Source organism: Fundulus heteroclitus, chromosome 6 (genome assembly GCF_011125445.2).
Source record: "Fundulus heteroclitus isolate FHET01 chromosome 6, MU-UCD_Fhet_4.1, whole genome shotgun sequence".
NCBI lineage: Eukaryota > Metazoa > Chordata > Actinopteri > Cyprinodontiformes > Fundulidae > Fundulus > Fundulus heteroclitus.
Genome location: NC_046366.1, coordinates 29,313,895 through 29,337,498, shown reverse-complemented (window position 1 = coordinate 29,337,498; position 23,604 = coordinate 29,313,895). Strand labels below are relative to the sequence as shown.

The window sequence follows — 23,604 nt, the reverse complement described above, 5'->3', positions numbered from 1 at the left end:
AGGCTCAGGGTGGTTTCATGGTTAGGGCATAGAAAGCGATAGAAAATGAATGGACGTCAATAGAAGGTCCACACAATGAAGTACATACCAACGTGTGTGTGTTTGCCTCACAGAGTTCAAACTTACAGCCAAATGAGAGTTTTGCTTCAGCCAAGGCGAGAGTAACAAGAATACTTTAATGGCGCAAAAGTCCACTTGCTTGGACCCTGCTCCGGAGCAGAGCCGGAGAAACCTGGGCTGTTGCTGAAATCCTCGCAAAGCGTGCGGAGTGGCGTAGAGCGCACCGACCAAGACGGTGGAAACAGGGCTAATAGTCTTCAAGGTGTTTTTGTTTTCGTCTTTTTCATAATTAATCCCCATTTTCTAAGAGACCTGCAAACCCCCTGATAAATTTAGATGTAAAGTTGTTGTTTTTTTACTATTTTACCAACACGTTTAATCCATCCTCTAAAGTAATTATACCGCTTTAGAGCGGCCCGACCAGAGTTCTGACTTAAATCTAACGGAGGATCTGTGGAGCTAAAGATTAGGGTGATGGAAAGAAAGCCTTCCGACCTTCAACCCTTGATAACAGCAGATTCATTAGAACAAGCTGGTCAGCAATTACAAAAGGTGTTTCATGGCTGTAATGTTAATAGCTAATTATCCATAGATTACTGATGAGACGCTATGTTGTAATAAAACAGTTTTATTTCCTTTAAAATTGACACACTGTTTAAGTTATTTCCCTTTCTTTTGAGAGAAGCCCGTCTCATTTACTATCAGCAAACAAACCTCTTAAGTTAAAATAGAAAAACCTTGACTCTAAATGTGTCATGTATGTTTATTATTGGGCTTAGCTGTACTTTCAGTGAGTAGATTTGGCTTTCCACTTGTAACGTTTCAGCTGAGTGCAAAGCCAGCTTTTACATAACCAACTTAACCAATGGGTTGCCACACCACTCATCAGTAATTGCTTTATTTATTGAAGTACCTGCAAAAACAACTAATTACCTGCCTGCTGCTGGCCAATGGCAAATAATTCAATGCCAAAAGAGGAAAATTGCAGTGTACCAACAGAGACAATGAAGGGAAAGATCTCAGGTTTAATCAGATTCTGTTTGTACCAAACAGAATTTTTTTTTAGGCCTAAATACCATTAAACATCTTTAAAACAAACGCTCAATTATGGATTAGGCGTCATCTGGGGCAACAAATTTGAACCCCCGTAGAGGTTTTAATAATCCTACAGTTAGAGATCAGATCAATTCAATTACTCTGGAAATAAGGGGGTTGCCGGTTCAGGATGTCCACACACATCACTTACTACAATTTAACCCTGAGCAGATGCAGTCCAGGCGTCTACAGCACGGTGAAGTTCCTGCTGGATGAACACCTGAACCAGCCTGACGCTGCATGAAAAGCAGCAGAGAGGGGCAGCTCCTGCTGGTCCTCGGCTGCTGCTGTAAACTTTGCTCCGTCGAGCATCAGATGAATTAAGAGGGTTGCTGGAATCTTGCATCAGAAATGAAGATGCGTGTCTCCGTGTGACTGAATCAGGCCAGCGGAGCAACAAACTGTGCCGCCATTCTGCGTTGTGGCAGGCCTAATGCGTCGGGCTTAATCGATAATGAAGTAATAGCGGAAAGTTGCGCACAATGGCTATCTGGCCAGGAGCCAGAACAGTCATTGACCAAAACTCGCATTGCAATCTGCCTTTGATTAGTAGCTCGGCACATTATAATCCTTACTACCCTCTGGCGGTCTAATTAAACCCTGTTTAATGAAATTATTAAGAGTGTGTGTGTTTAATGTGTATGTGCTGAATGTTTGTGATTGAACTTTTAGTTAAAATACAAAGACCCGACCTCCAAACTAATGAGCACGAACAGCTGCCTCATATATGCATTCATCCGTCAGGGTATGCGTTAATATATCAGTGTACGAGTTATTTGAACTCTTTCCTTGTGAACTGTGTTGAATGTGAGACAAGTTTAGGTTTAGAAGGAAGAAAACAGCCGTATTTATGAAAGGTCTCCACAGCCATCTAGTGGCTTAGCCCATTTATCACAGCTGCTAAATTTTATTTAAAAAATGAGGCCCATTCCCCAATGGAGGGCGCCAAAACCCATCATTCAGGCCTCTTAAGCTGCAACTCTCAGTCCTCCTTATAGCAGACAAGAGAAAGTGTCCCATTATAAGCTCTATTCCTGTCTGAACTAATGCTTTTGAGTGCTTTAACTGATGAAAACGCTGATCTAAAGGACCTTTATAATTACCTGAGGCACTCCTATCATTGGTCAGTCTGACAATCAAGAGTTGGATTACATATCCAGTAGTTTTACTTGACCCCGATGAGAAGTTTACTCTTCCCGAAACGGGCCACTCAACACGTCATTAGTGGAGAAATCAATACAGCGATGGAGTGTGCTCTGAACTAAAATCAAAGTCTCGTTAAGTTTGGAGAGAAACATTAAATGAATTTGGCCCACGGCACTTCAATTAAAAAGGAAGGGAGGGTGGCCTAAATGAGGCTTTTATCCAGGTTGCCCCACTTCCAGAAGCATTTAAAGTTAGAGTAACAAAGTTTTTCTACCCTGAATGTGTGTGAAAATGTGCCTGGAAGTTTATTTTGAGGTTTTAATCATTTAAATTGCTTGTTTTCCCAGGGTAGAAAGAATAACAAACAACTTTGATCATTATTATTATTATATTATCATTGTTATTGTTAATATTAATATTAATATTAATATTAATAATTATTATAAGCAGTACAAAACTACATTTATTGGTGATTTCTCAAAACCACGCAGGATATAAACCAATACATTTGGCACACATTCAGCCAAATGTTTTAAATAAGTGCTACAGAAGGCGTTAGAGCGTTAACTTGACAAAGCCAAGGCCTAACAACTTCTTGATGATTGGCTGCAGCTGGTATTTTCTCTTTGCCAGCAGAGAAAGGATTTACTTTACGGCATTCGTTAGACTGACACCAATATTCAGAACAATACACCAAGTCCATGAACTTCAAAGCCACTTTCAAATTAGCGTCAGAATCTATAATTGTTCTTTACGCCCCGTAATCAAGTGAAAGGCCCTGAAATCGACTGGGGTGCTGAAGCTAACCCACCCGTATCACACCCTTGATGCACCTCCAAAGGTAGCAGTAAACCTGGAGCCACTATTAACTGTAAGCGCCAATAGGAGATTTCAGAATGGGTTTGATGTAGCGATACGAAATAAAGCAAAGACGGCAGCTGCAGCGAGAATCTGCATGCAGGTCGGATGCATGTCATGATCTTACATTAACCATCAGAACCGTATGCAGTTTTACTGCATTTTAAGCACTGAAGGCATCGTGACACCATGCAAACTGAACCCAATCCAAAGCCACAGCCTTGCGGGGGGTAAATATATTTACACTGTAATTACGCAATTAGTGTTGTTGTTTTTCCCCAAAACAATAAAGACGTGTAAATAAACATTTCCTTTATAGCAATTAAAATCAAAAACGGCCATTTCAATAAATCAATAAAAATGCATTCACACGAAAAATGTATTTATTTAAAAGAAGTCTTCATTTTAAGATGAAATATAGAAAGAAGTTATCTTCCTTCTACACCTTGTACTGTCTATGTGCACCTAACTTGTGGCCTCTACTTCATTCATTCTTCCAAATAATAATAATAATAATAATAATAATAATAATAATAATAATAATAATAATAATAATAAAAAAATTGTTATTGTGTGTTCTGGTAATTTGAGCATGACTAAACATTTCACCTATAATATGGCTATGAATAGGCTTGCTGCATATTGTTTTTTATTTTGAAGCTGTGGGGGGCTGGGGGTCCGTCAACCTGGTCGGGACACAGAAGGGGGTGCACAGCTAAAAAAGCGTGGGAACCGCTGGGTTAGGTGAATGCTGCCGGTTTTAAGCCACGCCCCTTTGGTTCCCCAGCATCACAAAACACCGAGTAATTTTCACTTGCCTATAGTTGCATGAACTGTTCGTAAGATCGGCCATTTTTGGAACTAGTGCTGAGACGAGCCGAGAGCTGAGATTATAGACCACATTTTATGCTGATCAGGATCAGATCTTAAACACTGCTGGTCTTTCATTCTGCTCGAGTAAAAGGAACAAATGCTGCTTTAAACGCTGTGCTTAGCAGCACTGATCAGAGACCAGCTGATCGTGACTGTGAAACATTTACAAGAACACTTATTTAAAAAAGGTGTTAATAAATTAAGCAGAAGATATTAGGACGTCTGTCAGCAGGAATGCTAGAAGATGTGTGATCAGTGGAGTTAATCCATCTCCTGGAGGATTAAACAGTGGAGATGTTAAGAGTGACCTCCTGATCTGGGTCCAAGTTCCCAAACCAAGAAGTGCCTCCATCAGCAGTCCTGGATGAGCAGCAGAGTGATCTCCAAAAGTCAAAGAGATTAAATAAATGTAGTTAGGATGTTGGGAAACTTAAAGCTGCGGTGACATCGGTGTCCCTGACCAAGAGAGAAGCGCTGCTAAAAAATAAAATAAACTTCACAGTCGACTGAATTTCCAGCTGGAGAGCGCTTTTAAAGTCAGATGAGAGAAAAATGTAGCTTACTGCCAACAATGACAAGAAGAACAGTGGCTGGCTAAAGTATTCACACCCCTTCATTCATACGTTTCCACGTTCTGTCAGATAACTAGAAACATAAATATATTTTTAATGGAATGAGTGAGTGAGAAAGACCAACAGAAAGTGTTATACACTTGTGAAGTAGAAAGAAAATTAGACATGATTTCAAAAATATTTTTACTAATAAAAACAAAACTGAAAAAGTATTCAACCCATTTTTCAATACTTCTGCACAATGCTCTTTTCAGTTTTTATTTGTTAGAAAAAAAAAATCGTGTATAGAATTTCTTTCTACTTCATAACTGTATCCCACTTTGTGTTGGTCTTTCAGATAAGATATGTCTGTGGTTGTAATGTGACAAAATGTGGAAAAGTTTAAGGGGTGTGAATACTTTTAAAAGCCCCTGCATGTCTGAAGGAGTCAAGGTGAGTTTTTCAAACCTAAGAGCACAGCCCCTACTGTGGAGCACGGCGGTGGCAGCATCATCCTGTGCAGGCGTTGCACTACCAGGGATGCACATAACATTTGCTAAAACAATGAGCAGGAAACTCTTTAAAAATTTAAAAATCAACACTTAGAGCGTTGAAACGTTCACACCAGAAGCTTGCCGATGGCTGTTATAAAAATAAAAACGGCTGCTCAAGGTTCAGCCAACTGAACGAGGAATTCAACCTAAAATTTAGGGTGTAGACACATATTTGATCTTGTACGTATAAATTTGACACAGTGTGTATCATGGTGACCCGGTTTGGATCAGAGAAAATCAAACAACTTTAAAGCTGTGAAGCAAGATCTTGGTTTTCAAAAAACTGCTTTAATTGCACACCGATTTCACTCTGGAAATTTTTTTTAAATCAACCCAGAAAAGCCCATGATGACCAGGATGGGTAATACTGAACTAAATGAAATAAGCGGTCCGTTATGTAGGGTCCCCTGACCCTACAGCTACAGAGGAACTGAACGGAAAGAAATCGGCAAACGTGCATAAACTGCATCATTTTAGTGTGGGGAGAAAAAAAAGCCACGACTTCAGCTCACCTGTCCTCCACTTGCTTGATAGGGTCTGTTAGGTTCACGGTTTCTGTGGTGATCTCGACTTTGCGGACGCTACCGAAGAAGTCTGTGATGAGAACGCTGGCCGGATCCCTCTGGAACAGGTCGGTGCGATGGCCCGGGGTGGACACGCACTGACTCTTGGGACAAACTTTAAACTACGGAGGAACCACAGACTTCAGATCAGTCACACCAGAGACTTTTCCATTACAAGCATCAGAACAAAAACAGGGAAACAAACAGGACCAACCTGCCTTTGGAGAAAAAGTAATATCCCGTTAAACCCAATAACTAATTGTGCTACTGGTGACGAGTCTTTAACACCACCGCTGAGGAGCCTTAGCCCACTCCCCTTAGCAGAAATGTTTTAATTCAGCAACGCCGCAGGGTTTGAGTAGGAAGGGCGTGTTTTAAGGTCCTACTGCAGTATCTAAACTTTGGGCGCTGACATCATTCAGTCATTCAGAGTTGGCCTTGCTACAGGGCTTTGGATCTCTGTCCTGTAGCAGAACCAAAGTGTGGCTGGTCTTAAAGTTCTGTACTAATGGCTGAAGGGTTCTGGTAGAGAGAAGAATTCATGATTCTATCAGTTTGAACTCCGTCACAGAATATTTGCCCTAAACTCTTGGGGATCAAGATCTTTCAGGGCAAATGTGAGACGGTCCTTTGGGTTCTTTTGAGTGAGCAGTGGTTCTGGCCCCAGAACTCTCCAATAAAAAGGTGGTTTTGCTCAATCTCCCTTTCTTAGTGTTAAATTTTGCTCTCTGACTCAGTTAATTCATGATTTAACAAGGTGGCGGGGTACTTGTTCCCCAGAGAGCCAGGTTGATTTTGACATATTTTCCCTTAATGAATAAAATCATTTGAAAACAGCTTTTTTTCCCCTTTTTTCTTTTTAAATCTACTCAGTTCGTCTTTATGCAATAGCCAAAAATGTGTTTGATGATCGGGAAAAAAAAAAAATTCAAGTGTGACAAAACAGCAACAACTGAAGGACTCTGCACATGGGGGGGTAAACTCCTCTTCATAGCGATGCATGAGCAAAATCTGTTTAAACAAAGTTTGATGTTTCTGCAAATTATCTGTAAGTATTCTGCTGCTGGCACTGTTGGTGCCGGAAACACATCCCAAAAGTCTTTCCGTCAGTGAGCTGAGCAGTTTGTCTATTCGAAAGGCAGCATAAAATCATTAACCCGATCCGAACGTCATCCCTGCTGGCCAAACAGGACTCTAAACGTCCCAACGCTTGAATATGGAATCAGCTTCTTTAAAAAAAAAAAAAAAAAAAAAAAAAAAAAAAAAGGGCAAAGCTTTTCAGGCTGGGTTTAAAAAGATAATAGGCCTTTTGAGAAAATCCATAGCATTGATCTTTTAATTCCAAAAAAAAAAAAAAAGGGACGAGAACAAAGAGTCCATCTATAGAATCAGAACAAGCAGAACGTTTAATTAGCATTAGTCGGAGAACACAGAGTAACGACGTTGTTTCCCAGTGGTCCCTGGGCTCGATGGAGCTCTGCAAGAGTCCCAGACATGAAAAGAGAGGACACCGCTGAGTGTGGACTCACGACCCTTCAGCCAGGTGTTAAACGCAAGCAGCCATCACGCTTTGTTACACATTCTGTTTAAAGTGAAGCAGAGTCCAGGAAGACCTGTGTGACTTTCATCTGACTTCCTTATGGACCATTCAGAGGTTGGCAGATACGGTCTCACTGCCTTAAAATCAAAACATCAGCTTAACCGAGTCAAACAGGCACGTTCCCCTGCTGTTGGAGAAATATGAATGCAATAATTTCATTTTTATCAAGTTACAGGCATTTGGTTTGTTTAAGAGTTTGCTTTCAGGAAGGTTCTGTTATTTTTAACCTTAGACAGGGCGAACAAATGGTTCTTCCAGATAAGGAATGTCTCCCTTATCCAGCTGTCTATGAAGCTGGTGACTGATCATCACCCGCAATAAAACTTGCTCCCTTCTTTGTTTTCAACCCCCATGTTGTAAATTCCTGAATCCTCCTGACCCTTTTTTGATGTGTGAGAATAAAGGCAAAACGACAGAGATGGCCCGGCGCAGATGATCCCAAACTGTCAGGGAGTAAAAAGTCCTCTGCCTGGGTTTATCCTCTGTCTTCTTCTATAGAACAGTCTAAACTTGTGTTGTGTGCTTTTCGTTCTAGGATAAAAGGGGTTATCTTTAATAACCCTAACAGCTGCAATGTCTCTTTAAACAATGAGCTTTTTTCAGTAACTGCAACTGCTTTAAACCAGCACACTGTAATCTAGGCTCATTATGACCTACATTCTACATTTACATGGAAAACTGTTCCAGCCGCAACTTTTACCCATTGTATTCCTTCCTGACCCTGTCCTCCCATCACTGTGACGCCTCTCGCTCCTTCAGGAGATCAAGGGATAGCTTTAGATCAGAGGATGTTTCAGATGCATCCCTGCTGCACGACAGCAGAGATCAACAGCTGAGCCAATACGGCAGCCATCATTAGGGAACTTCACAACTCTAGCCTTAACAGAGAAGTGGGAAGAAAAGGAACTCCACATTCGCTGTGTTTCCATTACAAAGGTGTGCAAAACTTTGTCAATATTGAACTTATTTTGAAAAAAATATATATATATTTTGCAATTGTTCATTAAATAATAAAAAAATTACACGTGAATAGGTTTGTTCACGCAATAACTCATTAAAAACTTGTAGCGCCATCATCCTTCTATTTCCTGCCGTCTCCTTTGTCTTTTTCGTAACATCTGGTTGTTGATCGTGTGACACATGTGTCCACATCTAAAAAATTCGCCTCATCCTAGCACCAAAACCTTTTACCTTTTTTTTTTTTTTTTTTTATTAGTATGTTGCCACTAAGCAAATTTATTTTAGAAATTGGGCAATTGAGTCCCGTTAGCCACAAGCTTTGTAGGGGACACAGCACACATGGAAGAAGATATTGTGGTTAGATGAGACCAAAATCTAATTAATTGATCTGAAAACATACATTGCACATCAATTTGAACACAACAAAGCAGCATCATCCTGAGGAGATGCTTTTCTTCAGCGTAGACAGGAAAGCTGCTTAAAGTTGATGGAAAGATGGATGAACCTAAATACAGGGCAAATTTTGGATCTCAATAGATATGTTTACATGCAAAGAATTTCCTGATCGGATTAAATAAATTGGATTGTACCGTTTAAATGAGCACACGATCAATTCATCCGATCATAATGTTAGTTTATATGCACCTGTCTTTATTCAGTATAGAACCACTCTGACATGCAGCTATCAAATTCCCCTAAAAAATATATTTAAAAAAACTCAGAAGATGAAGTACTTCCATTTTTGCAAAACTACAAAAAATAGCAAACAAAGCAGTATTATACAAGTATGTTTGTCATCCGAGCACCCAGGCTGGACTTCTAATTCTAAGGTTCAACTTACGGTTGAAACGTTACTGAGTAAGCAACAATTTTGAGCTCTTTTATTCTTTCGAACTGAAAGGTTGCATCAGGAGCCCCAACAGTTTTGCTTCCCGACGTGTTTCCTCCACTCACCAACGCAGAAATACATCAAGTTTACATCAGCCGCACATGCACCCTGGGTCAGTTTGCCTCATTCAGAATAACTTGATCCTGACAAGCGTTTATACCAACGTTGATCTGATTATCCGTCGACATAAACCACTCTTCTCATTTGGGTTACAGTTTGAGTCCGATTGAGATTGATCCGATCACAATATTCCGATTGGCTTGTTTACATGACGGATTTCTATTCCAATCAGCCCTACTCTGATTACTGTTGTTCATGGAAACATAGCTAATGAGAATACCTGTATAACTAAAGGTTAAATAAAAAAGAAGAAAACCTGCCGGAGGCTCCAAACACCAGAGGCTGGAAGTGAAGGTTTAGATTAAGTCATTTTTCTGTGTTGGACTGGCTTAGTCAAACCCTAAACCCAAATCCAATTGAGAAAACGTGAACCTTTAAGAATAATATGGGCAACAATTACAGTCTCTTCCTGTGCAAAGCAATTTCATACAAATTTCATCCATATTTAGTGCTAGGCGTGTACTCATGGGAACGAAATATAAATGCATGCTACACTTTTCAGAACATATTAGTAAAATAAAACCATGTTGTTTTCACACCTCCTTGGGCTAATCCACTGCTTTGTGTTGGTCTATCACATGAAATGCCAATAAAACATATAGTAGTTAGTGGAAGGAACTAAAATTGACAGCTTCAATGGGTATGAATATCAAAGTACTGTAAATAACACGCTCAAAAGGTACATCATCAAATGTTAAGCCTAAGTAGTTCGATGCCTTTTTAAAATCCTGTTGTGATGTTCTGTTGGACTGAGAGATTTCAGATGAAGGAAAATCAGCTGCAGCCGTTCATAAAACATAAAACAAACCCTCACCAGGTCGTTCATGTTGGCTTTGCTCGCAGGGTGGATGTCTTCCAGGAACTCCAGCAGGTAGAAGGTGTAACGGTCCATTAAATGGACTCCTATCGCCAAATCTGGCTGGTGCTGAAACACAAACAAGGTAAAAAAATATATATTTAAATTATATTTAAAAAGGTTTCCAAAAGACTTCTTCATTTTTAAATATTGCTGAGGCTTTACCCCAAAGATCCCCTTCATTTAGTCAACAATGGGTGAGTAAAATACTGATTTACTGTATATTATAGCAGCGACAACTGCTGTCATGTGGCACCGATACCTGAAAGCATCGCTACTGCTGCACTAACTGTGTAAAGCTCATTTGCTAATGAAGGAAGAAGCTGCCAGTATATTACAAACCGAATAAGTTCTGAGTAATGACATCTAAAGAAATGTTTTAATAACGCTGCCTCGCTCATCTGTTGGGTAAGAGTGATGTTTGCTATGTGGACAGGAGAGAGTAAAATCAATCTTTGCACAGGAAAGGTCCACTGAAAGTGTTCATTTTTGTGGTTCTAGCCTAGATCTATGCCCTTAAAGAAAATTAAACTTAAATAAATGCCCTCTGGATTCTTACAGGCAGCAAAACTACATTTTTAAGTCAAACTAATGTTGATAAAGGAAAACTGAAAGCATAGATTCTATTCACATGTAGCCCTCATAGCACTAAATCATCCGGCATACTGTAATTTCTATGCATTTCAAATAACTAATAACATAATGTGTCTTTTAGTTTAAACCAGCTGTAGCTATAACAGCAGTGTCAAATTTAGGAATGAAAGTATAAAGCTTTATGTGAGTCTGCTGAGACAGAAGCAGAACAGTCCTCAACAGTTTGGGGCTACATAGTGACCAAAAAAAACAATGTATTTTTGGGGGGAATTTGTCATGATAGACCAACACGAAGAAGTGCAGAAATGTTAAGATGAAGGTTTTCAAACTTATTTTTTTAACCTGCCCTGTCCTTGCCAAAGAAAAGCTACCAGAATCCCGTTTGTATTTGGGGTCTGACCTCTTTTATTTTCTTTAAAGGGTTTGGTTTTGTGGCATTTTGCATGTATGCTAACACATCTGACAACCACCTTGCCTCAAATGTTTGATTTTCTGTGTACTGCACATGACTTATGGGCAAACTACAAACTGATTACTTTAACTTTATTTCTACAATTCCTTGTTGCTACTCTTCCATATCTGTGGAGCATGTGAGTAACACAGTAGTCGTCAGGTCAACAGATTCTCTGAACTACGCTGTGGATCTCTGTAGCTCCTCCAGAGTCACCATGGGACTTTTGGGTCTTTCTTATTGAGGATCTCCTTCTCCAGTCCATTAGTTATGGAGGATATCACTAAATGGATATTGAATTGGGGGGACAAATGTATAGCAATGCAATGATGGATTGATATTCTTCCCCACCCATCCCTATGTATGATGCAGGAAAGTAAGACAAGATCAGTGCTTTACAGTGCAGAACCAGTAATTCTTGATAAACAGGTGATCCTCCGTATAACTAAACACTCACTGGCTCTTTTTCAAGCACTTTATGACTTTATTTTTTTTGTTACATTCCCCAGCAGTAAAGGAGGAGTTCCTGAATTCAATAAAGACCATCCCGGGTGTCAGAAGCACTCCCAGGTTTCTTTAAACTTGGGCCAATAAACTAGACTGGTGAGAGGAAGACCTGCCGAGGCTGCTGGATGATTTAATTTAACACGGCTATGAGAGAAAACAACTCACCGACAGAGAGTCTTCCCCGACCTGACTGCTGGCCAAAGCCATGATGTTTGGAGAGTAAAACCTCTCATACATGGAGGCGCCCTGACACGTGTCAATGATGAAGAGCAGCTCGTTGTACCTGGACAGAGACACAAAATGATCAAACTCGTTTTCTAATAAACCCCAATCTGAAAGCACACGGCTGGCATTTCACTTGTCCATTTGCTCCAATAAAAAAAAAAACAAGAAAAAAAAAACCCTGTTATCACACAAACCTTCACACTGTAGTTACCATGGTCACTGAGTAAAAGCATCAGCACCATTCAGTCCCGCCAACACGCCTACACGCCATTTCACCTCCTTCCTTCTGCTCTTCCTCTCCTCCAAGTAAAAAAAAAAAAAAACCTCTTGCCCTCATTCAGTCGAACATAAATAATGAAATCAAGGCGACTGAATCAAGCTGGTTTGAGGACAATAAAAAAGGAGGCGGCAGTGATTAAGCAGTTAAAAGGAGCAATTATCACATCAGCACCAAAGCTCCAATGTGGCGCAGATACATTCTGCAGATGAAATCAGAATACAGTTCCACATATCTTATGCAGTCCTATAATGCAGCTGTTTATAATGCATTATGTTAGTAAAAAAATAAAAAGCCTGCAGACTGCTCCTGCTTGCCCAATTCCAAATCCAACGGGGAGAATAAAAGGCAAATTAACAAACGCAATCATTTAGGTTCATAAGCCTTTCCAGTGTTAGGAGATAATCTGAGGAGAAATAAGTCGAGCATTGATGTATTGGTTCATTTTTTGCTATAAAGCTGAATTAAATTGAATTTTTGATCAATTTGAACTGTTTAATGATGTACATTTCATTTTTATAAGGCTTTTCAAAATGAGAATCACAAATTTCTTCATAGCTAAATAGAAGAATAAAAACATTAAATATATGAAGTTAAAAGAGAAGAAAGCTAAGATACAATCAAGTCAAACCACAGTGACATTTTTATTCACATTTAATATACGGTACTGAAACAAAAAGTGTTTTCTTGGATCCAAGTACGTTTTTCTTTTCAATATAAATCTCATACTGCTGTAGAGTCGGATTTTGTCTCTTTAAATGGTGCAAAGTTTGCAAGAAAATAAATCTTTTGGAGAGGTTGTGCCCATAATAATAATAAAAAAGAAAATTCCACAGTTTTTGCTCTCACAGGAAAAAAAATAAGGCTTATTTTTCACTCTGCAATCTAAACACAGAAAGATATCAAAATGCAACTCTGCAACCAGTAGGGATCCCACTGCTCCACCCTTAGGGACCAAACTTTATCCTCCATGCTGACAACGCTCGCCTCCACAGAGCAGGATTTACCAGCCGATTGCCTCCAGAGGATGGGATGACCTTAACTCCACTCACCGTTTGTGCCAGAGCGCCCAATACTACCACTGTGGCCAAGTTGCTGCAGATGCTGCTTGAGCAACGGGACGTCAACCCTCAGCAGTGTGTGACCAGGCTGGCGACCAGCATAAGGAGCACAGCTGCTGTGATTCTGCATGATTCATGCATTACTGATAAACTAAATACATTATTAAATTTATAAATAATTAACGCATTGTGTCTTCAAACTTTATCTACCAAATCGACCCACCTTTTCTTACATATACGGCACAGTTTAAAGGAAAAGAAAGAAGCTTTCCAACTCGAGTCTATTCTAGTGCTCAGTGACTCCTTGTCTACCGCTGCCTAGCTCCCCCCAGATCTCACTGCATGTCGTATTGAGGTGCATGACAGCGAGGATGCAGAATTTATGTAGTTGGACTCTAAGAAAAAAGGTTAGAAACCACTGGGTTTTACTGATGTACCTAGACGCAACACAGTTACCAACAGAAGTGGCAACTACAGCTCATAATAAAGTTAATGTTTGCCGTGTTAAATCAATTCAATTCAATTTTATTTATATAGCGCCAATTCATGAAACATGTCATCTCGAGGCACTTTACAAAGTCAAATTCAATCATATTATACAGATTGGTCAAAAATTTCCTATATAAGGGAACCAGTTGATTGCTTCAAAGTCCCAACAAGCAGCATTCACTCCTGGAGAAGTGTAGAGCTACAGTGGACAGTCGTCTGCATTGTCCATGGCTTTGCAGCAATTCCTTATACTGAGCAAGCATGAAGCGACAGTGGAAAGAAAAACTCCCCTTTAACGGGAAGGAAAACCTCCAATAGAACCAGTCTCAGTGTGTTAAATAAAATATGATTAAATGGTTGCTCTTAACCGTTTTAACCAGGCTTTGATTTTAATCTCTATTTCACCATCTGATCTTCTTTACTATAAAGCCTTTGTTCCACCATTTTGTAATGAAAATATACACACTTTTAAACTCTCAGAGGCGTTCCAGGGCTGCTGCTGTGAAGTGAAAGTGAAACTACTTTCTCCTCCCAAAATAGCGAAACGGTCGCCATGATGTGAAGTATGACAATAGTAAGAGACTTTACAGCAGACGGCTATTAGAAGGCAGAGATGGAAAAAAACGGGCTATGCTTCATGTTACAGACGTTCAAGGTGACAGGAGGCAACAGGTTTAAAACCGTGAGCAGAAGGCGGGTTGCCAGGTTTTACGTTGCAACACATTTAATTGGCCCTCGGGGGTGAAAAGAGATGCTGAGAAGTCGGACCTAAATAGGAAAACCCAAGCTAAAGCCACTTTAGCCGTGTCATTTCTGTTCAAGCACCGGTGCCGCTTCACAGGCCATTTACCTTCTTTTCTGCCACATTTGCTCAAAAGCATCAGCCAGCTCCACGTTGCTGATCTCCTCAGAGTCCTGGAACTTCAGGAAGCCATTCCCACCGTGGCCTGGCGATGAAGCACACGTCACAAAATATGATTTTTTTTTCCTTTTTGCTAAGATATATTTGCTAGTAGCAGAGAAAAAACATAGAACAGCAAATAAACATAAAAACAAGAAAAAAAGATCTACCTTTATATACATAAACACACATTTATGCACATGGTATCTTGGAAAAGTGAGTGCACCACCCAAACTTTTGTAAATATTTTATTGTATCGTATGGTGGGACAACTCTTTAGTCAGTGTTCAGCTTATATAACCATATACATTTGCTGTCAACTCAATATAACTTAAAACATGCATTAATGACAAAATCGCTGGCAACAAAAGTGACCACCAAGGTAAAATGTCAAAATTGTGCCCAATTAGCCAGTTTCCTAAGATTACTTCAACAACTTGACAGCCAGAATGCCAAATTCTGATTATTTGATGAAGGCAAAGTTTTTATTTGTTTTTAAATGTATCTAAAAAGGAAGAAGAAAAAAAAAAAAAAAAAAAAAACTTTCATTCCTTCAGAGGCTTAATCACAAAGTGTGAATATGTTTCGTATCAGTAAAGCCACCAAAAAGCTATTATTTCTAGAATAAAGAGTTGACATTACGATGTTTTTTCCGTCGATAAGGGAGCATATTTCCTAAGATGAAACTCATCTCAGGTGGATTTATTAACCTGAATTGGCTCTGATTAAACTGCAAATTAACCTTTTTGGAAAGAGCAGAGGAGACGTCTCACATAATACCTGCAACGTATCCAATCTAAAAGGCTGGTAAAATTAAACGGTGGACAGACAGGATTAATTAAAATGTCCTGTTTCACCCCCCTGCAGTTGGGCTTCTTTGATTTAGCGTGAGAAACTAAAAAAGGTATGAAACAAATGCTGGGACACGTCCTCCATTGTATGTTGGAAGAAAACAAGGTGGAATAAAGAGGAAAAGGGCACTGAACAATTTAAAAACAAGAGCATTACATACTAGAAGCTCGACAAAGCACGTCGAGGGATTCTTATCTAAGGAACAAATCTTATCTCTAAGCAAAGTGATGAAATGATCTGCTTTTCCTGTCCAAAAAAAACATCCAGTTTTCTTCGATTTATGACCTTCTCATTCCAACTTTTACTGATTATTTTTCACTGTTTTATTCCTATAAGAGGAAAAAAAATACAAGGCAGGTCTGTTGATAGAGCCAATAGCCTTGAGTGAAACAGAAAATAAAGGGATAATTTTACTTCTATTTAGGCATCAAAGCAAGCTGTTTGCTGAGTTTTCAGATTCAAGAAAATAACAGATTTCATTGGATTGGACCTGCGGATTACCGATCACAGGAGAATAAACCTAAGCCAGAGTGAAGTTGTCACTGTGCTTAAAAAAAAAGGCCTTTTTACCTTTTTGACTGCATAATGCAGATCTATGCATGTAGATAGGTAGTTCAGTACATAACAGGAGCAGAAAAAAGTAAATACAAAATGAAATACCAGTGAGGTATATGAGGATGTTGCTTCGGTCGTCGGACAGGAGGCGTTTGGAGCGAGGGGTGCTGGGGGGAAGTCGGCCAGTCAAGACGCGCAGGAAGTTCTCCACCGTCACCTGAAACAAACAGGAAGATGATTTCAAGCCTTATTTCAGGGTTTTCAAGTCATTCTGGCACACATTTAAAGCAGAAATACAAAAATGAACAATGGCTGTTTAACAGTTCATGTCTAATTCATGAGACTTTATTCTTTGTCATCATTACTTTACTAAAGAAAGTTTTGAATGAGGTTCTATAACGCGACCCCTTTCTGTCCGCAGTCCAGCTGAACAAAACTCGTTTAAAGCAACAAAGGTTTTAGGACCTTTTGAACCAAAAACATAACTTTTTATTTACTTATAGGAAATGTGTCGCCATTTTTTAAAGAAGCACCATCTCATTTCTACGTTTAGGTTTTTAATCAAAGTAAACTTTTGCAAATAGAGGATTACGCATTTTCCTCTATAGCATGTTAATATTTGTGGAAAAGTGTTTATTTTTAAAGTAAATTTTTTCCAACGTAACAACAAGAAAAATACATATAAAAAAAACAAAAAAAACTACTGGTACTTTTAGTGTCATTCTGTTGTGGGAATTCAGTGCAATTATACCACAAAAAGACATTATATTATATCTACATTTTAAAACTTTAGTTGGTTGTTAATCATTTTTTAACTTTGGGTATTAGGAGCCATTGTGAAAAGTCCAAAGAGCCACCTGCGGCTCCGGAGCCACAGGTTGAAGACCCCTGGCTTGTCGCATGTTCTCCTTCTTTCACGTCACTCTCCTGCCTCTTATTGCACGTCCACGCACAGCAGCGGCTGTTAGCGCTCCATAAAGACCGTTGTTAATAGCGGTGCTGCTTTCGTCTCACACTACTCGGTCTCACTACGATGTGGTCTTAATATTGTGGGCTCGCGTTGCTCAACAGCTTTCTGATAATAGCAAGGAGAGATGGCGGTGTTTTAAATTATTTATTTTTTTAAACAGAACTTTATTGAACACTTCTAGAAACAATTACGTTCACCGGCACTTCCGTAAACAGCGCGCCGCTCTGTGACGTCTGCCTCTGGTGTCTGCGCGTGCCGGTGGCTCTGCGGCCTTGAAGCGTTCAGACAGAAGTATGGTGGCGGTGGCATTTAATGGCAGTATGAACGTCCAGCCCAAAAAAAATACCATTCAGCAAAAAATAGGAATAGAGCATCAAGAGCTGCGGTGTGAACGCAGCCTTATTGTCCAACAGCTTTACAGCGCGCGGGTAAACTGACCTCGTAACCACGGTAATCCACCTCAACATCGTCCCCGTACACATTAAGCTCCATGTTCTTGTGGCTAAACACCGTGGCCGGTTTGGGATTTCTGTGGTTACAAGCCATGTCGTCAGCCAGCATCAGCACTATGTGACTGGAAAAATAGAAAGCAAAAATTACACAAATACATAGATATATTTAAGAATAAGCAAAAAGTAAAGTTAAGCATGTTGAGTAATTTATATTAATAGTAAATGCATTAGTTTGTTTTTCTCCATTAAATTTATTTAATGCAGAAAATAAAAAGGAAGCAGGGTTTACTTTGTACTTTTAAGTTTTGGGAAAAGGATAAACTGTATTCCATCTCTAAACATTCAGGATAACGAATGTCTTAATTATACTCTCTACCCACAACGTTTAACCATTTTTATTGATGTTTATTAACGATATCCTTCTGACCCTAATGCTTTTGTGATGTAAAATCCCATCAATGGTTGGAGCTAAAGGGTCTGCAGCTCCCACAGGTAAGAGGCAGTTGGTGCCGAGCCTCCAGGACTGATTGACATGCGGCGTCACATCAATCGCCTACATAACATTTATACATTAAAAATGCTTTTCTCTGAATTGGTGTCATGCAGTATTCCAATTTTCTGAGACACTAAAATATTGGTTTTCATTATCCGTAAACCATAATCATCAAAATGACAAGAAAATGCTTGAAAAAGGAATGAAACCTTGAAATATTTCACACTATGAGTAACAAACCTATTTAGGAGTTGCAGTTAAAGTGAACAAATAGCTTAGGGATGCCAATAACCTTAAAAACACTAAATAAAAAATGCAAACTCTTGCAAATTCTGTCAAAAAAGTGTACTAAAACCATAATTATGTGCACATTTATATAAAGTAAATATGAGAAGCTTTATGCATATTTGAGCTTTGCAACTACGCAAACAACTTTTCACATGTTCTCCTGGAAATTGGGGGAATTACATTACCCAAGCAATTAATCTTGGTATAATTTAAAAGGAGTTATCATGTTCTTTCAAATAAGACGTTTTTATTTTAAATACAGACAACTGTTTGAACATTTCCCAGCTTTGCTTAATTTTAGTTTTTCTGTCAATATCCACAATCAGCAGTCGCCCCTGAGCCTGTATCTGTTAGCCTGGATGGTACCTGTCAGGGATGCCCAGCCTCTTCACGCTCCTGTACACAGACAGAGAATTGGCCACATGTCGGTAGTTGAACCAGAACCTGGAGGTACACACCTGTTGGTGCAGGAGAAAAGGTCAGATCATCAGGAAGAAACGTGTTCGTGTGATGCTCCCACCATTAATGAAGAGAATCAGCCAATAAATACTGACCAGGACAGCCCAGTTGTTGGTATGACCGCTGCTGAAGAACTGCCCTGCTGTGTTCTTAAATAAAAATAAAACAAAAATATAAGTATGTCGTGTGATTTGGGTGTTTCATAGCTAAAAGATCCAATCAGCAGTGAAACAGGCTTTATAAAGAGAGCATAACAAGCTAACCGGAAGCAAGTTGTCTGCTGAAATATAACTAAAAAATACACAAATAAAGCAGGAAATTCAAAGATAGAAATAAGACCAAGTACTCACCTCGATGTTAATGCAGTCCGTAACCAAATACGTTACGAATAAGCTTAGTAAAGCAAGGAATTTCATTGTGCAGCGCTGTCAACACTGCCTGGGTATCGAGGAAGTAAAAATCCACCCGGTGAGTACTTCCTGTACAAGAATTTTCAAAATAAAAGTTCGGACCTGGCAATTCTGTTTTTAACGAATTTCAACTAAATCCGTCTCCAGCTTTATTTAAAAAGCCATGAAAATGACAACAAAAATAATAGAAAACATTTGGTAAATACTGTTGCTCCACGCCTGGATACTTTTTTAAATATCCATGTTTGAACATGTATGTCTTTTTTGCACTTGGTATTTATTATTAAAATAAATAAATAAATAAATAAAACTAGAAACCAATATAATACTTTAATTTACAGCCCAATCTTTGACACTTCCAATGATGTACAGGAGATAAATGAAAATCTCATTGAAGGTTCATTCGTTGTAGTAACTCGATTGTGAAACATATTCCATAGATTGCATTAAACAAAGACTGTTGTTTTCCAGCTTTTGTGTTATCAGAATTTTGCACTTATGAAAACAAGAGGATTAGAATTTAAAAAAAATAAAAACATATTTAATACAGGCATGTAGACTTAATGAAAAATATGATTAATACCTGTTTAAAGGTCGTTATTTAGTTACAAAAGGTGCTTTTAATATTTAAAAAGCCTTGTTGGAATGCATATTAAATTATTTTTTTTAGATTTATGTTTCTTTACAGTACTTAGGAAACTTGTTTTTAAAATGTTTAAACATCTGAAAGATATATTTTTGTTGATTTTAGATAAATTCTGTTATGTCTTCTAAAGCTCAGAAGTCAATATTGGCTAAACAAGGGACACTTTAAAACAACTGAAACACATGAAACATATAGTGGGTCAAAAGGCCCCCAATTCAATAAAGGAACAATGTTTTCAATAAACATTTACAGGTGAAACGCAAATGAAATTTAATAGAGATATCCATAATTAGTTCAATGTCCCAATTCCCTCCTAAAACAATTATATAAATGTGAAGACCAAACAAATTAATTCACTGCTTATTCAGTTGTTTCAGTCCCATTTTGGAGCGCCTGAATACATTTTATCTGTCAGCCCTAACAATCAAAGTCAGCTGGCAGAGCCAACGCTGCTATGGACAAGGTGACCAGTCTGCAGCAACACTAGAGCAGTTTAGCCAATCAGGTCTATTTGATGAGCCATGCTGATTTTCACATAAATAAATCCAGGTTTTAATTAATCATTTACAAATGTTGTTATTTGGCAAATTTACATATACTGTATATATATTATTGGCATATTTATACAATTTCTGATGCACATTTGAATGTACTTCATATGATTTTATTTAAGTGATTACACATATAAATATTTTTTTTGCCAGATTATATAGTTCTGTATATAGGTTGTTAGTAGATCAAATTGCCAACAGGAATCTAAGATGACCATGCTTAAAGTTTAATAAAAATAAGACAGAAAATGTATGGGTCTTGAACAGACAAAGAGGAGGGACATGGACATGAACATGGAGCATAGACAGGAAGAGGCAGTAAAATGGTAGAATCCAGCTAGGAGTGATGAAAAACCAGGAATATGAAAACAGAGGCAGGGGTGGTAAATAACAAAATAATCTGGTGAGCTAATCAGAGAAGATGTGAAACAACTGAGGCAGAAAGAAAGCAAGGAAGCTGAGGGACGGAGACTAAGGAACACAAGGAAAACTGAACTAAGACACAAACAGACTACTAACCAAGGAGAAAGAGACTGGCACTGGTCTAAGAAAATAAGCCAACATGCATTGAGAAGTGAACTAATGAATAAACCAAAGACAAATGAATTAACTAGTATGGAAACACCTTACTAACAATAATGAACAAAGAGAAATTAATGGAATATGGCAAAGACATAAACAAACAACAATGCACAACAACAAATAAGATCAAAAACACAAACCCCCAAAGATCTTAACATGTGGGGGAAATTAAAAAAACTGTATTCCATGATTACTCTTAAAAACGGAAGAGTGAGAGCACATACACTTCAGGGAAGATAGATGCTGATCTAATTAGGTCAGAAAATAGCAACTGAACTGAACCTGTCCATATCAACAGCCAGAGCAATAATAAATCTTTAGAAGAACTGGAACTGTTACAATAAGGCTGACTATCTTACCATCACACACAGTAAGGAGGATGGTATGGGACATAAATCAATGCCCAAGGCTCACAATGGAAGAATTGTAGCAAAGCAGAGTGACTTGTTATGGTCACAAATTCTCCAGAACATCCGTTGGACACCATGTAGATGCTGACTGATTGTTTGGATTGCCTGTCCTACCATCACAAATGTAAACATGAGAAGTTTGATCAAACACAACTGGCACTTTGACTGGGCTCGTGTGGTTTGGGCAGTTGAGATTCACACTGAGCTTTATGACCACAGACACTTCAGGTTGGACACAAAACAAAGTACTGGTGTTACTGTGTGGAAATACACCCTCTGCCCCCTGTTAGGAATGAGGATCTCCTTGTTCAAGCCTGGATTAAACATCAGCAGTCCAGTGTGAGCAATGTCATCACACAGTGGACTTTATCCTTCTTCTTCCAGAGCTGCTGAGAAGGTCACAGAGGTTTGATCTGGTCCAAATGTTTATTTATCTTTAATTAGGTGAAAGCTTAAACTGTGTCCTGGTTACTGCTGGAATAAGCATTGCTCTTGGTACTTTTACAGGTATCCAAAGCACTAGATGTGGTCTGTTGGCAGTTTTAAGCTGTGTTGACAAAGCTTCTAGTTAGAGTGGCTCATGTTACCCTGAGCTACCTCTGTAGTTATGCTGCTATAGGCTTGGGATGCTGGAGGACATCAGGGTCTATTTTTCTCACTCTGCTGATTTCTACTGTTCTCCAGTTTTGCATTCCTTGTCGACATTACAGCTTTTAACTTTTTGTTCTCTCTCTTTTTTATCTTCATAGTAGGTAAACCTGGTCTGACGTTCTGTTAACTGTGACATCATCCAGGGAAGACAGATCATCCACTATTACCATCTAATGTAGAACAGATTACTGGATCAATGTGTTCTTCTGTGTTTGTTTGTCTCTCTTGTTGTGTCTCTGCTCTGTCTTCTGTAACTCCAGTGGGTCGAGGCAGATGACCGTTCACACTGAGCCCGGTTCTGCCAGAGGTTTTCCTTCCTGTTAAAGGGGAGTTTTTCTTTCCACTGTCGCTTCATGCTTGCTCAGTATGAGGGATTGCTGCCAAGCCATGTACAATGCAGACGACTCTCCCTGTGGCTCTACGCTTCTCCAGGAGTGAATGCTGCTTGTCGGGACTTTGACGCAATCTACTGGGTTCCCTTATATAGGAAATCTTTTGACCAATCTGTATAATCTGACCCAATCTGTATGATCTCATTGAATTTGACTTTGGAAAGTGCCTTCAATGACATGTTTCATGAATTGGCGCTTTAAAGATAAATTTAAATGAACTGAATTGAATTGAATTGTTGTGTGTGATGGAGCCTGGATGAGAGTCAGCCATCAAGCTTCCAGAAGAACGGTGGAAGATCCATGATGCTGTGGGCCTCTTTCTTAATCAAAGACTTTGGGAACATTGTTAGCGTGCATGACATCATGAACTACTAGAAATACCGTGAAAACTTAGATAACACTTTATATTACGGCTTTTAATTCACTTCTTGAATAGGGGTTTCAAGCTGTAGATATTAAGTGCTTTTTCTATCTATTTATAAAGCATAACCATGACTTTGTTTGATTCGCGAATCCAAGAAGTTCAAACATATTTAGTCTGAAACACCTTTGGGGGCCACTGCACATATGGTTACATGATGTTACTTTTTTTTAAATAAAAAGCCATCTGAATCTCACAATCAGCAAAATAACCATTCATGAAATATAGAGAGATTTTTTTGTTTATTTTGCTGAACATGTGGAAGAATACACAGACTGCAGTATATATAAGTACAGAATTAGAGGACGAACCAATTTAAAGGCAATAATCAAGGATCAAGATATTATATAAATGGATTTAAGTTGAGACAGAAAAATTAAAGATGTTCATCACTTCCGTTGTCAATGAGTTCATTTATTTTTGCCCAATTCAGGCTATTATGTTGACAGTTTTTGCTTTATTTATGTGTAATTTCCTTACTTTCATTCATTATGCTGCTGCAATGTACTTTTTATGTTTTTTCTTTTATTGAGTTCCATCATGTAGAGCACTTGGAATGCTCCTGTTGCTGAAATGCGGCATACAAATAAACTTGCCCTGCCATGTTTAATTATCATGTCTGTAACAAATATAAGAGAGAAGATCCCGTTTGTGACTTGTTCAAAAATATCTGCTTCAGGCTATTGCTTCTTTGACAGGCTATTGCTTCTTTTCTGCTGACATTTTGGAATAATTACTACTTCATTATAAGGTCTGAGTGGTTCTAATTCCAAGCAGACTGCAGATTTAATTTAGCCGATCATTATTTGGACAGCAAACCATACCGACAGCTTTGGATGAAA

At 38.8% G+C, this 23,604-nt stretch overlaps 1 protein-coding gene across 1 annotated transcript in view; it reads right to left on the bottom strand.

Moving 5' to 3' along the window:
• pigk (phosphatidylinositol glycan anchor biosynthesis, class K) overlaps window positions 1–19,183 on the bottom strand; it is a 57,787-nt gene extending 38,604 nt beyond the window's left edge. The window contains exons 1-9 of the mRNA XM_036138531.1: window positions 19,050–19,183; window positions 18,795–18,848; window positions 18,607–18,698; window positions 17,446–17,581; window positions 16,143–16,254; window positions 14,580–14,676; window positions 11,843–11,960; window positions 10,084–10,194; window positions 5,650–5,822 (exon numbers count right to left, since the gene is read on the bottom strand). Coding sequence (XP_035994424.1) covers window positions 5,650–5,822; window positions 10,084–10,194; window positions 11,843–11,960; window positions 14,580–14,676; window positions 16,143–16,254; window positions 17,446–17,581; window positions 18,607–18,698; window positions 18,795–18,848; window positions 19,050–19,115 — 959 coding nt within the window. The 5' untranslated portion in view covers window positions 19,116–19,183. The remainder of the gene's footprint in view (window positions 1–5,649; window positions 5,823–10,083; window positions 10,195–11,842; window positions 11,961–14,579; window positions 14,677–16,142; window positions 16,255–17,445; window positions 17,582–18,606; window positions 18,699–18,794; window positions 18,849–19,049) is intronic.
• Between the last annotated feature and the right edge of the window lie 4,421 nt (window positions 19,184–23,604).